The sequence below is a fragment of the Limulus polyphemus genome, unplaced genomic scaffold (genome assembly GCF_000517525.1).
Source record: "Limulus polyphemus unplaced genomic scaffold, Limulus_polyphemus-2.1.2 Scaffold273, whole genome shotgun sequence".
Lineage (NCBI taxonomy): Eukaryota > Metazoa > Arthropoda > Merostomata > Xiphosura > Limulidae > Limulus > Limulus polyphemus.
This window is the reverse complement of record NW_013665883.1, coordinates 188,399-203,871: the sequence shown is the minus strand read 5'-3', so window position 1 is coordinate 203,871 and position 15,473 is coordinate 188,399. Positions and strand designations below refer to the sequence as shown.

Genomic DNA, 15,473 nt, shown 5'->3' with positions numbered 1-15,473 from the left:
AGGTACAAAACCTTGTCGAAACGTTGTACATTGGCTGTTATGTTAAACTTATATTAAAGTTTTTCTTCATTACCGATTCAAGCCGTCTCCAAAAATTATTAGTCTCAAAATGGATTCCTCATCATCGAAGTAGAATATGAGAGCAGTTTTAGAATTTTTCAGCTAGATTTATTTCTATCTTGAAAGAGACAGGACTTGCAGTAAAGTATCATGGCCATTGTTTCTTAATTGTTAGCTTGTGTGTATATATCCTCCTCTTTTATTTGAATAAAGTTCACTTTCAATTAAAGTTTATTCTTATTTTCTTTTATTGAAATATTTAATATTTTTCCTACATGTCACTACATCATAGTAGTTCTCAACTACTTGTTCAGTTCACATGCCTCTGACTTCACTTTTTATTTTAAGGAAATAATATTTGTTTTCAGTTTATTTTTACATCATGTCTTGTCTCTCACTTTGCATACATCAAATCACTACATCTTTCCTTCTGCATAAAAGGTCCACAAATCTTTAGATCATGTAAACTTATGTTAAGATAATCCTTGGAATACCAAAGCTTCTTATCCCTCTCCACCCAAGTTTCCTTGTGTATCTTTATTTATTTTAGAACGTGATATTTTAATTCTACAGACTTCTGTTTGACTAGAAAAACATTATAAGATTTTACAGGTGCCATAGTGACTCAGCGGTAAGCCTGAAGACTTGTAGTACTAACAGATGGATTTTAATATCTGTTATAAGCACAGCACAGGTGGTTGAATGTGTAATTTTCTGCTTAACAACAAACAAATAAACAAATTTTGTTGTTTTGATGAGCAAAGGAATGATTTTCATTTCTTATTTAACACTTAACTTTCTAAGAATAATCCTTAAGTGGTAGGTATCTACATATTCCAAGGCTAAGTTAATATTCTATGAACATAGGCATTTTCAGTTGACTTATGATTAGTCAACTTTGCATAATAAAATCACACTATAATTTGAAATTGGTTTCTGTAAATTCTTAGGATCAATTAAGCAACTGTTTATTAGCATAATAGTAGAGTCATATAGTTAACTTGCTTCTTATATGGATTAGGATTATATAGAGAGCATACATTAGATCACAGCTTCTATTAAATTTCAAAGAATTGTTAATTTACCCTCTTATAACTAGGAAAAATATATTTTTATGTAGATATATTGAGGTAAATTTTCTAACTTTTCATACAGCTGTTCTGCATGCAATTAGCTAACATCTTTGTAAACAGTGTTAAAAGATTGTAACCTTATGTTAATTCTTTAGCTCAGACAAAGATTACTTAGTATAACAGTATATTGTAAAAGCTTATATATATATATGTTCATGACCTTGTATCTATGTGATGTCATCATGCAGTGAAGTCACACTCATTTCAAGGGATGGTACAGATACTTGTACAAAGAAACACAAGATTTAATCTTCCTTGAATATGCTTATAATGTGAACGATCATTGATTTAAGTAATCTAGGATTATAGTATACTGCACTATGACTTTGCTTTGGCTTCAAAGTGTGGTATTATCATGATTCTGATTCTGGTAACAGTCTCATACAGATGTGCTCTCTCCAGCTACAGCATCCAGAGAATTTCCAGATAATGAATATAAAAGCTGGCCAGTTTGATGAAGACCACCCCAGCATTTATATGCTGTATAAATAAATATTGTTTTTTATTTGTGTACTTGTACTTCGTCTTTACTTAACATTTCCTGAACCTGGAGGTATTGCAGATACTTGACATTTTTCTGTTGGAGATAAATATACCTGAATATAACATATTAAGTTATTAAATCACATTTTGCTGTCATGATCTTTGGTTTCTTACAACAAAATCTATTTTGAATGTTCTTTTTTTTTTCAGTTTGACTAATTATGTAAAGTTTGTAAATTGTGATCATAGAAAGGCAGTTTCATGGTAAGAGCTATGTGTTTATTCTTGACCCATTCTTGAAACTGAGAGGCTTAGAAGTATTTAGGAGAAACCCAATTTACTTTGGTTTGACCTCTAATGGTACATAGTATAGGTTGGACAAGACTGGTCACAGTTGCAATGATCAGCATGGATATCCCAAAACTTATTGTAATGTCTTCTTTGAAACTTTTAGCCCAGGTATTGCTAGGCACTGGTAAAAATTACCTGTGGCCAAGAAGAGAGAAAAATTGCCTATAGTGTATGATGCTCACAAGGAAAAGCTTAAATACCATCAGGTGGAGAAACCAACAACTAGCTTTGATCCTACAGACTTTTAGAGCAGTCAAGAGCCTTTCATCTAGAATTTAAGCATACTGACAATGCTCTGAATCATTTTCCAGTACCTGAGGTCAATACAGAATCTAGTAATCCTTGTGCATCATAGTTTTCTGCTGTCATTTTCTTCTGGGGTCTCTCCAGTTGTCAAGATGTTCATGTCTCCTTGCTTGAAGAAAGAGGGTTACTTCAAGGCAAAGCCAAACACATCTTTTTGTAGAGTGATGACTACTAAACAGCCAAAAACATTTCCACAAGTATAGGTGAGCTGCTGAAAACAGCAGTAGTCACTGGGAAGCTCAGGTTTCTGTGGGACTGTATAATGTGTGTGTTTCTGTAATACATCATTGCTCAGTAGAGCCTATAAGCCAGACATACACACAAAATCTAGTAGAACCAAATGTAAGGTTGAACCTTTGATGGTGTCATCCAAACTGTTTGTCATAATTCATAAAGGTTGATAATATTTTTTGAACTAAGTTACAGATTTATTAAAAACCATCAAAGTTCAAGAAATAAAGTTAATTGAAAATATTATCTTAAGCTGTTAGTTTTCATTATAGTTTATTCTACAAAATTACTTAAGTCATATGTTTTATAAACTAATTCCTATGTGTAAATGAGGTTCTGAACTGAGCTGCTTAAAGATTGGTGACATGACACAATTTGAGGTCTCTACTAATCCTTTTTTAAATAAGGAAGTGATTAAAAGTCAAATGGCCATTGTTGAACATTTTCTTCATTTTCAGTTTTCATATGATTGGTCAGATTGGTGGTGCTTGGGGTTCATTCCAGAATAGCAGATATCAAGTCTTTAAATGGGGTCATTATTCATTTGAATGATAGAAGGTAGCCAAAGCCCTTTGTGGCTTTCATTAACCAAAACAGTGTATCTTTTGTAGACTAATTTTAAAGTTTATAGGTTGGAACATATTATGCAAGTGTTAATGTGTTAAATATTTTGTTGAATGTTTAAGATTTAGCTAGAGGGCATTCGCTCTTCCTACACTTATATTTTTGTTGTTCAGGGTTCCTTTGGGTAAAGGAATTGCTGGTTATGTTGCCATAACTGGTTCAACTGTAAATGCCATTGATTGTTATTCAGACCCAAGGTTTTTGAGGTAAGATTTTTCTTTTAATTAACTTGGTCTTAGAACTTTATCTTCATTCAGTGTATTGTGAAATATATAATATCACTGGAAACTTAGGAGTTTTTTTTTAATTTTAAAATTGAATAATTTTATTACTGTACACTATATATCCTTGGTAAGATTAGAATAAAGATTTATTCAGCAATTTTCAGATCAGAATGAAGTTTAGTTCAAATATCTTCAGTATGATTAAAAACTAAGTTATTAGAATTTATTTGGTCAGTCATCCACTAAATTTTGTTTTCGAAAAGGAACATATATAAAGAAAATAATTAAAGTTTCTTGTTTTATTTTAAATGGCTTATGATAAATGTTTATTTAAAAAATGTTTCTGGTCTTAAGATAACTTTGTTACCTTATACCAACACTGTAGACCCAATAATATACAGTATTATTATAGACTTAAAACTATGTGTTGTGGAAATATTATTACATATATGTAGGTTAACTGTTCTTGAAATGATTTGTTTTTGTTATTCCTGTTGAGGATATGCTCACAGCAAATGTTTTTTTTTCTTTTGAAACAGTACAGTAGACAATAAAACTGGCTATTTGACCAAAAACCTCTTATGTAGTGCTGTTAAGACTGAGGGAAATGTTGTTGGAGTGCTTCAAATGATCAATAAAAAGTCGGGAATCTGTTTTACAGAATATGGTATGTACTGAGAATCAGATTTTTTTCTTTATGTACTGAAAATCTGTGTGTTAGTTTTGTTTTTGTCAATTATAAAATTTGCAATATTTGTTTTAGAAATAGTAATAGGAACAGTTCTCATATACAACAGCAACACTATCTTTATGTATTTTAATTACCTTCAAAGGCATTAGATACCCAAGAAATTGTGGGGGGGGGGTCAAATACCCAATTATGTTTATTGCTCATATCAATAAGTCAAAACATGTAGATGTATTTTCTGTAATATATATGGATCCACATAGTGGCATAGAAGGGTGAGGATAAAAGCTATACTGATAGCAGAAGGTTGGGCTTAATATAGTAGTACCTTAATATTTTGGTATTTATGTTCAGACATCATATTGGGGGCTGGAATGCCAGGTTCAAAGGACAGTTTTGCCATCTTTTCCCTTGATGTATAATACTCTAATTATTATCTTTTTTTACTAATTATTATTTCTGTGAGCAACCATCTTCCCACTTCTAGCTGCAGACAGCAAAAGGTGCTAAAGACGTTGGATGTTGTGGACTTGAGCATGCACATGTGCTCCATTTCTCTTTTTTTTAAGCACGTGAGGCTGGCAAAATTGAGGTTAAGCCAGATAGACACAAACAAATATCCAACACCAGGGCATAAATCATAGGGTGGGTCATTATGTAATGTGCCCTGGTATTTTGAGGTACCTGCTCTTTTATTTTATTTCCTTCTTTACAGTCCCCCAGTGAGTAGGACAGTGGTAAATTTATGATCTGACAATGCTAAAATTCAGGGTTCAGTTCCCTGTGGTGGACACAGCAGATAGCTTAATGTGACTTTGCTCTCAGAACAAATATTCTTTACAAAATTAACTCTAATTAAATCCAGCTATGTGAATGTAAAAATTGCATGTTTTTCTACAAAGTAAGGGACAGGTTGTACACTAAGAGGAGGCATCATAGTGTATTTCAAAATATCATTCTGTATATGTATCTAAATTTAAGTATAGTATACAATTTAATATATATAGTGCATGTAACACAGTTGTGCACACAATATGTGCAGTGAAAACATTATACAAGGAAAAAGTGAAAGGCTGTCTTTATTGATGATCAACAACAAAATGATTCCAGAAACAACCATGAATATCGTATATGTTATTGACTTTTTTCTAACTTAACCAAACACACTACACTGAGAAAGCTGCTTTACCACTGTACTACAAAGTTTGCTTTTGGTGAGCTTCAATTCCAGGAAGAAGTGACCACAAGAATAAGATGTTAAAATCAAACAATGAAAGAGAGTTTAAGTTTGAAAACATCTCTTTGAACACCTTCTTTGCCATATGCAAGTAGACAACTTCTGCAAGTGATGGAGCTAAAAGCTTCTATTCAGAATCCAGAAGTTCACAGTCAACACTGGCAACAAAGAAGTCCACCAAGGTTTGCAACATATGAAATTTCTCTGCATTTTCAGACACTAAACAATGATTGGACAACATCAAGAGAATTCAGCATCAAATCCAATACTTCATAAAAGAATGTGGCATGCTGATGATCCTTGCTAGTTAATATGACTTCAGTTTTAAATCTAGATGCAATGTGTAGGAAACTGTTCTGAGTAAGTGAAATAAGTTCTATGTGCTGTTCTTTCAGCTGTTGCAAAATGATGGCCAAAAGCTTCCTCATTTCTTATGCTTTCAAGTTCTGAACATATTTAGGGGCTCATGCCCATATGACCTGATGACACTGATTACCATACATTATGAGTATATATCAAAGGTGTAGACAGTATGAATAATACAAAAATTAAAATGAATTACAATGCAGAGAAAATTGCCAGAACAAGGACTTTTCCCTATTAACTACTGAAATTAAAGATCATAGAGCTAGCTAATCCTATGCAGGAACTTCAAACTCACAACATTTCTGTTTATATGAAAAACAAATTTATATCCAAAATGAGTCTAATTGCTTAATAAGTCATACTTCATTAAATCATTTATTACACTTCTCAGATAACGTTAGATATATTACAACCACTAGCTTGATGATGATATGTTAAATCCAAGATGCAAATTAGCAATCTGCTTTGCCTGGGATTTGAACCCAGAATCTTAGAAGTATTCCAAGTGAGCTTTGCAAGCTCAAATTCCATGTGACTGTTACTCATACTTATTGTTAAATAGTATGAGTGCGTGAAATGTAATAAAAAATAGAATACTTTGTAATATGAAAGTATTCATTTTTAATAATTCATCATAGAACAGGATTTAAACAGTGTGTAATTTAACAGAATTTTATGAATATTGTCTTATCCATGATAAAAAAAAAATGGAAAATCACTTCATAGATTGACTTGCATGATAATTAAGACAAAGAAATTATCATAAATAGCCAACTAGAAATGTTAGTTTAAGTGACCTAACATAAATTAGATCAGGCTTCCATGTATGTTAGTGTTGACAGTTTTACATTCAGCTAGGCTTTATGTATTATCACTGTGAAAAAACAATGCAGAAGAGTTTGAAATAATAAGCAGTATGATGAAACAATATTTTTACAATAAACTTTTTAAAAATTATATACTATCATGAACCATGATAGTGGTTCATAATAGGGATCGACCAGGTTTTGACAAAACACTTTAATAGAGCACATGGTGAAAACCACCTTAGAAAACAAACTTGTTCTCGAAACAACACTCAAAATCTTCCTTTACAATACTAAAAGCTATATGAATTAAAAAAATTCAGAAAAATAAACCATCTGATATTTAAAATGAATATAAAATCTGCTCTATTGTTCATATTGTTGTTATTATTTTTCTTTTGCCAGCCAACAGCAAAAATTGCTAAGTATATTACACCTAAACCTTTTGTAGAATACTAAATAAGGTACTGCAAAAGTCTTAGGGGTATTGAAAAATCAGCTAAAAAACACCATAATTCTAGTGTAAACGATGTTAGCACTACCTCTTGAAGTTAGCTTTCTTACAAATAAATGGTGTCCTTTTATTAGCTTAAGTTCAGGGTGAAAAAGAAGTACCAGCCAATAATAGATGCACATTAGGTGACTGTAACATGTAGATACTCAATGCTTTGTACACTGTACAAATGGTGTTTTTAGGGAGCCAACCCTATATTCTAGTAACCCCTAGTGGTTCATAATAGCACGAGTATAAAAAAAGCCAGCAAACAAGATAAATAAAAAATTGGGAATTTATAACTTGCAAATAAGGATCTTAAAAATAAGTAAGGAAACAAGGGTGGAGATACTGTAGATATTATTTAGTCAAACTACAAATGTCTATTTTGACTCCACCAAATGTAGTTCTAGGTAACAACATGGAGCCAAAATAGGATTTGTAGTTTGAGTAAATAATATCTGCAGTATCTCCACCCTTGTTTCCTTACTTTTTTTAAGATCCCTATTTGCAGTTTTTTAAATTCCCAATTTTTTATTTATCTTGTAAAAATTATGTATTGTTAAACTAAACATTGCAACTTTATTTTTAGTAATTATGATATCTAAGTAAAAGCAAAAACGCGTTCTTATCATTGACATCTTTTGTTCAGAAATATATGTTGTAAAAGCAGCATTAATAACCACTTTTTAGTTATTTGATATATATATGTATATATTAATGATAATATTAATTTTGTGTACACGGTTATATGATTAAAAATAAATGTAAAAAGAAAATAAATTGTATAACTTTTATTAAGTTACAGTATTAATAAACTATTATACATACTTAAATGCACATAAATAAAGGAAAACGTCTTTATTTTTAGTCCAACATTTGGTACAATATCAAAGGTTTGATTATTCAGAATTTTCTAAGTCATAAGATATTATGTAACAATAAAAATTGTATGAGTAAGAGTTTATTTTTGGTTTGTAAAAACTTATACACTTAAAATAGTTAATATATTTTTTGTTTTTTAGATCAAGAAGCAATGGAAAAGTTTGCAAAATATTGTGCACTGGCTTTACATTATTCAAAGGTGGGTTTTTAATTGGTTTCATCCAACATGTTTGGAGACTTTAAATGCTTCTGAGCTGGCCAGAGTCATAATCTAAAAAGCAGTGCTCACCAGTAAAAAAGACAGTTACTGTTTAAAGGTTGAAGTTAAGGATAACCTTAAGATGATAGACTCCATTGTTCTGTAAGGTGGTTATTTAAAGTTTCTTATAAAGTTATCTGTGTGACATAATCAGTAGCCTTGTCAACCCATGATAGATCATATCAATTTGTTATAACTTTTATTAAGACTAATGTGGCTGTATCATCATATAGGTTTAAAAAAAAAGACTAAAAAAATATTGTGCTAATTTTTGTACTTTTCTCACATATATATGATATTTTTTAGCTTCTATTTATAAATACTGTATGATTCTAAGGATGTAGTCCTACTTGAATTTTAGTGTAAGAAACAAATTGAATGTACCAACTGGAATACAGTTCAAATTAAAGAAGTCTCAAGTACAATTCAGCTTGTATATATAGGTTTGTCTGGTCCATATGTTGTTTTGAAATAACCAGACATGCTTGTGGTGAGATTCATTGATGGGTTTGAATAGAGCAAGTCTTTAATGTGTAACTTCTCTCATTCCAGTATTAAGATAAAGTAATATTATGTTTTTTCAAGTTTGCTTATTAGCAGAACATTTAACTTTTTTTTCAAACTATAAGACAAATTGAATTCAGAATCTAATTAGTCAAGATTTGTTTTCATCAAATGCAATGTTTTATCTTTCAAGGATGAAGCTGTCTTTTAGTTTTTTAGTGTATGGTTTTAGATATTTCTAATTCTGTTAAGTTTGCTCATTCTTCAATCTTTACTTTTATGTTTATACACAAAAGCTTTCATCTAACATTTTGGAATGTTAGAAATTGAATTATACGAATTGCCTGAATAAACATAATTATCGCAGTTCTAGAATATTGATAATGAAATGGTAAACACACTATTAAGTAACCTCTCAGACCATCTACTTCTGTAACATGATATTATTAACATTATTTTTTCTGTTACTTTTAAATACTTGTTTTTTGTACATTTTAGTAATTTTGCACTTTATAATTTCATTGGGTTAACTCACTGGGCTGGAAAATTTGATATTACTAACCCTGAGGTTCAGAATAAACAACATGAATATCTTAGACTACTTCTGAGATAGAGAATGTATGGACTTATAAACTCTTAAATTAAACAAGGTCTTCAACACAGGCTAAGTAGCAGGTAGGCTACGCTAAACACAATGAGATTAACTAATTAATGAGATGCACCAATTAAATACACAATACTTCAAAAGGGAGGAAATTCAAAATAAATGTAGATTTTTTATCTGGATATATAATCATCATGGTTTCAAGATATATATATATATCATCAAATTTTATAATGGTCCCTTAATTTGTCTTTGTGCATAGTAAAGTTTGTATTTTTGTTAGTCCTGTGAATTTTTATTAAAGATTTAACATGTCATAAATGTTTGATTATTTTTATTATTTTATGTATGTTTAATAAAAAGTTTTGTTTATATACATATATTTCAGTGTTTGGTTATATGAAATAGTGGTCACAACTCCCCAAAAATTCTTCTGACATACAAAAGTTGTTTACAGTAACAACTGATATATTTTGTTTTGTATCCTGTGCTTTGGAATTAAGTGGTTATTGTTAAAAAAAAAAAAACTCTTCTTACCCTGGTTAAAATAAAGTATAATTTTCCTTGATACATATTTTCTTCAAATTATTAGTTGTACTCTTTCCAGTAGTTTCTGAAAACATCACAATTTAAGATATGTTGTGGTATTCAGATACAACCATCTCACTCTCTCTCTCTTACAGCACATAATTCATATTTTCAAGATTTTTGTAGAGTTGTAATTTGATACAAGGTAAATCTGTTTGAGGTCATGTACTAATTCAACCCTAGATGCTATTCTCCACATCAGAATTTTGTCAAGTAGTCTTTGTACTGTTTTATGCAATAGCTGTGTATGTGGACTGTTTCACAGATGTCAAATTGAATGGAGATGCCTCTAATTACTGGTGAGATATGGAGAAAGAATGTGGGTTGTAAGAGCAATTTTGATGTTTTTAAGCAGTTTTCTTTCCATCTTGAAAGAGCCAAGGCTAAGTGTATAGCTGTGAAGACTCATCTTAGAGTCATATTGCTGATAATTTATGTCATTTCTTTCATTTACTAGACAAATAGTAAAACTTTTATTCCATTAGATTTACTTTCTTTTTTTTTCGTTTAAGTACAAAATAATTCTCTTACTGTTTCAACTTTTAACAAGAACAGGATTTTCCACTAGACAGTCATGCCAGTATGTAACATCACTTCATTCTTTGGTTATCGTCTGTTCATAAGGTTATTATTTTGTTGTTTACCTTCAACATAAATCTTGCCTCTTCCTTTCTATCTGTAAAAATCATTTCAACTGTTCCTTGCAATTGCTAGATCCACGAGTTTCTCATTGTTGCTGAAATCAGGGGTAACCATATGAATGCTAGGTCCATCTCAAACTTTTAAATATCACAGTATCTCATGATGCAGTTTTATTCAGGAAAAGCCAATTTTTTAAGTTTCACTCTGTTAAAGGGTGGCTTTTATAAATAGTGTTCCAACCACTGCTGTGTTTGTTGTACCCAGCCAGCCTGAAAATCTCTAGATTGAATGAAATGCATCGTTAACAATGTATATGTTAACTATAGCATGGTTTGAATACTATTATTATACACTCTTCTAATTCTTGAAAATCCTTAAAGGACTAAGTTAAGAATGAATTGTTTAAAAATGGAATAGGTCTAATATTAATGTTTTATGGCAAGTAAAAATATTTATTTCTGTTTAGGTAAAACAAATTATCCCCTTACATGCCAAACATATGTATTCAAAGAGGCCTATAATTAAATGTGCCTTTATTATTTAGTGTTTATTGTGTGTGTGAATTGTTTCTTCATATTTACTAAAACCATAAAGAACAACAAATTTTCAAAAAATGTCATGGCACAATCTAGATATAAAAAAGCTTTTGTACTGATGGAATGGATTCACACTGTGACAGTCCTTGAACAAGAACTGAAAAAGAGAAAAGGCTTGAGTAAATGTTGTTGAGAAAGTTTAGAGACCAGGCAGATGAAATTTGAGAATAACAAAAATATTAGTAGTACATTACTGTCCATATATAAAAGTATTATCAAAGATTTCTAATGAAGTAAAAATGAACTTTCTTTTTTTATGCATGTGTGTAGTAAAGCCAAATCAATAATCAATTTTAAAAACATTTCTTTATTTTTGATAAGCTTTTCCAAGAAACAAAAGAAAGAAAAGAACGACTAAATGTTGTGCTGGATATGTTTTTCTTCCATTGTTCTGCAGCTGAAAAGGATGTTGAAGAACTGTACAACACTTTACAGAAATCACCTTTAATTCCTGGTTTAGATGAGTATGTGTAATGCAGTGTATGTTAACTACTAGGATATTTAAAGATCTAATTTTTTTTTAACAAGGATTAGTTAAAGTATCATAAAATTTAAATGTAAATATTATGTTTAAGATAATATTTCTTCATAAAGAGGTTAATGAAGGTGTGACATGTGGCACCTATTGATGCTACAAAGAGAAAATATGCTATCACCTTTACAGAACTTTAGGAAAAGATGCATATACAAAATATTTTTTTTATTTAAACCAGTTTTCTTCACAGAAATGAGTAACATTGATTCTTGGAGAAGTTTTGTCTTTGGATTAAAGTGTGGGTGACAGACTTTCATGTAGACTCATGTGGAGTAGAATCTCTATACCTAGAAATACTGGTGTTGAACAGTCTTTTTATCAACTTCCATTTTGGTTAGGTACCTAATGGAAAAATAATAGAGTGCCAAAATCCTGAGACTTCAAAGGTTTTAGCAAAAATCTGGCCTTCATATCCCAAATAGAACTTATGAGATGGTAACTTCCCTTCTGTACACATCTGGCACATAAAGATAGAGGAACACATTTTAGTTAATATAGCTTACTGTGGCCTTTGGTAGTGTCTATACTGTTTTTGTTTCTGCAATCACAAGACCCATATTAATGAGATTAAGAGACTGTAAGCAATAGAATGAATAGATATAAAAACTTTTTATAACATGTTTGTGTATGACATTCAAGAGATTCAAGTTTTTATGATCCCAATATGGGAAAAACATCTTTTGTATCAATTCCACTCCCTTCTGTTTGTTGTTTCCTCAGGACCATTGTATTCATAGAAATAGCAAGAGACCTGGATCAGGATAATTAGTAGGTGTCTTTTCATTCACATGAACAGCATACTTGAGACAAAAGAGTGGTAGTGTATTATATAAGTAGCTAGCAAACTTCAAGTAATGAAACAGTTAATTGAAGTGTCCCAGTTAGATCCTACCATGTGGTGATATTAAATATGTGAAAGGGTAATTTATAACCCATATAATTCTGATTGCAAAAGAATGAAGGGCTATAGGCATACCAGCTTGCATCATTTTGTCTCTAATGACAGCTCCTATGGTTCTGAAGAGGAGTATGCTTGTAAGTCAGTTTGCTTGTCAGTTTGTCTCTAATGGCAACACCTACAGTTCTGGAAAGATTTGGGCCTTAAAGCTTTATCTTCATTGAAAGTAATCAGTCAGTGCTCTGAAGGACAAACTAGTAATCTTAAGTTTAGCCTCAGAAGAGCTTGACTGGCTACTTGATCAAAGTTTAATGATGAACAACAGAACGATGGCAGCAACAACGAACACTTGACACGTGTATGTTCAGTAACAAACATTTAATTTTTGATACTCTCATATGATTGCAGGCTCGCAGGTGTAATTGGCTTATAGTTTTGCCAGTGTAAGTGGCATTACAGTCACCACATGTGTATTTATATATGATCCTGGAATGTATATGAGCAGGTAATAGGTCTTTAGATTGGAATATAGATTTTATATTTTGAATGGTGATTTGAATATCATTTGTTGCTGAAGTTGTGGATAAAACGTTTTAATTATTCTTAAAATTTGTAATTTCAGTATGAAACTTTGCTTACCTAAAAAAGGAATGATCAATCTTAATATAATATATCAAAGTACACAAGTCTGCCAAGTTTTGTTTGTGTAAACTCATTTCATCCCAAACTTTCAAGGTTTGACAGTCATTTAATGTTTGATTTTTAGTTGCAGCATAAACAGTTAGTCAAGAAAAATTTTACACCAGGTTTTTTATAATTGTAGGCTACTTATTAGTTTATAACTCAATCCAAACTTACAAATAGACATGATAGCAATAAAATACAAGTATTATGCTCCCCTTATGCTATGTTGCACCCTCTAGTGTAAACTTTAGAACTTTGTAGAAGTTATATTGTCCTGTTTGGTTATGGTACTTAGAAAGAGAGAGAGAATACAATTTTTATCTAATATTGGTCATGATATGTGACTAAATCAATTGCATTCCAGTTATTCAGTATTCTGGGTCATTCCATTTGGCATTGTGGTATAAATTCATACCATGCATTTTCTACCTTCTTATTTTAATAAAGTATTGTAGTCTTATCTGAAATTTGTCAATTATTGGTATGTGCAGTTTTCACATAACAGGTGATCAAAAAGATATTAAGTTGCTTTCATACTAGCACCTTTGTTCTTTGTCATTCTTTTGAGGTAACCTGGTCTGCCCATGGTAAGTAGTATTTCTTTAATACTGTACATTGTGTAAGGATGTTGGCAGCTCCCTTATGTTTCAATGGGATGAACCAACAGTAATACAGGTGATGCATTCATCTTGAGAATATAGCATTACAAAATTAGTTAGTTCTCTCTCTCAAGCTCTTAGTTTGGTAATTGAAATTTAACTTCTTTTTGTGATTAGCTATACTATCTTAAGATTTAATCTATAATGTTAACTAGTTCTTAATAAACCTCTTTGTAAGTTGTTAGGAAAGTTTAGAGAGTTAGCTATCTAGTAAAGTTATTATCCTTCCTCCAATATGCAAATTATTTTGATTGATTTTGAGTTTAAATATAGATTTGTTTTCACTGTGTGATTTACATTATGTCCAGTCTCTTTCTTTCTCAAATTCATTCAAAGTTAGAAAACTCAGAATTATTTCACAATAAATACCTAGTCAAATCTACCATTGGAGTCAGGTGTGATACTATGAGAAAATGTTCTCAAACAGTAATGTAGGTAGTGTATGAACTCTGGGAGGTATACTCCCAGGCTCTTTTACAGTTTTTTCATAATTCTGCACTGTTCACATTGTCTTGAGATCTTGGTCAAATCTGCTTTATGGGTAAGAATAGCACTATCCAGTGTCCTATGTTCTTGTTAAGTCTGATTTTGATTCTGTTTAGTAAAGATTATTTCTCACTTTATTTATACATTATGTTTGGTCTCATTCACCAAGTCAGTCTGAGTCAGAAAATTATAATTTATTCTTGCATAACACTTCCTAATGTTCCTCTAACTACTGAGGCAACTATTCTTTTCTGAATGGAAAATAGTAGACATGGAAGTGTGACACACTTTTAAATACAAGAGACTGGACATACTCCAATTTAAAAGATGCACAGGTATGAAGAATTTATCAAAATAAGTCAGATTTTAAACTTAGTATACTAGGATGTTTCTGTCACTTTTTTAATTTAATAAAATAGATCAAGTTTTTGAAGTTATTCTTAAAAGGTGTTTTCATCACTTTTTCATAAGTGTTTGCTTTCTAATAGTGGTATTTTGTGTATGCAAACTAATTTTTAAATTTTCAAAAGACCAATTCTGCTATATATATTTAAAACAAACAAACAATTTCAAGTCTTATACTGGCTGTATATAATTTAACAATAAATAACAGCTTTTGACACAGTGTTAAACCTTTATTTTACTTTAAAGTTAGCTAAATTAAAGTCATTGTCATTTTTAGCATTACATCTGTTTCATAGATATGGAAACATAGATGTACATAATGAAAAAAGTTAATTATATGTGACTCTTTGCAACCCTTTTGCTATCATATTTTATACTGACTATTTTTCTGTAGGCCTCCTTCGGCCAGGTTTGACCATGGATAAGCATCTGTCCATTGTTAGCTCATATTGATTGCTCGTCTAGAGCAGTGTCTCTTGTGACTAAGGAGACCGACACGAGAGTGACAGTCCCGGTTGCAGAGGTCACATATGTGCGTTGACGCTGGTCTGTTGGCTGCCTGTTCCTTTTGATGCGCTCGCTTCTCTTCTGCCGCCACCATTAATTCCTCTTCACCGATCTTCAGCTGTTTATGGAGAGTGTTTCTCCAGTTGGCGCGATCGGCAGCGAGGTCCTCCCAAGTTTCAATGTTGATGCTGAGCACCTTCATGTCCCTTTTGCAAATAT

At 31.2% G+C, this 15,473-nt stretch overlaps 1 protein-coding gene across 1 annotated transcript in view; it reads left to right on the top strand.

Annotated features, from left to right (window-relative positions):
• LOC106456929 (cAMP and cAMP-inhibited cGMP 3',5'-cyclic phosphodiesterase 10A-like) overlaps nt 1-15,473 on the top strand; it is a 95,018-nt gene that overhangs the window by 39,754 nt on the left and 39,791 nt on the right. The window contains exons 12-15 of the mRNA XM_022382738.1: nt 3,302-3,394; nt 3,952-4,079; nt 8,028-8,086; nt 11,402-11,544. Of these exons, the coding sequence (XP_022238446.1) occupies nt 3,302-3,394; nt 3,952-4,079; nt 8,028-8,086; nt 11,402-11,544 (423 nt within the window). The remainder of the gene's footprint in view (nt 1-3,301; nt 3,395-3,951; nt 4,080-8,027; nt 8,087-11,401; nt 11,545-15,473) is intronic.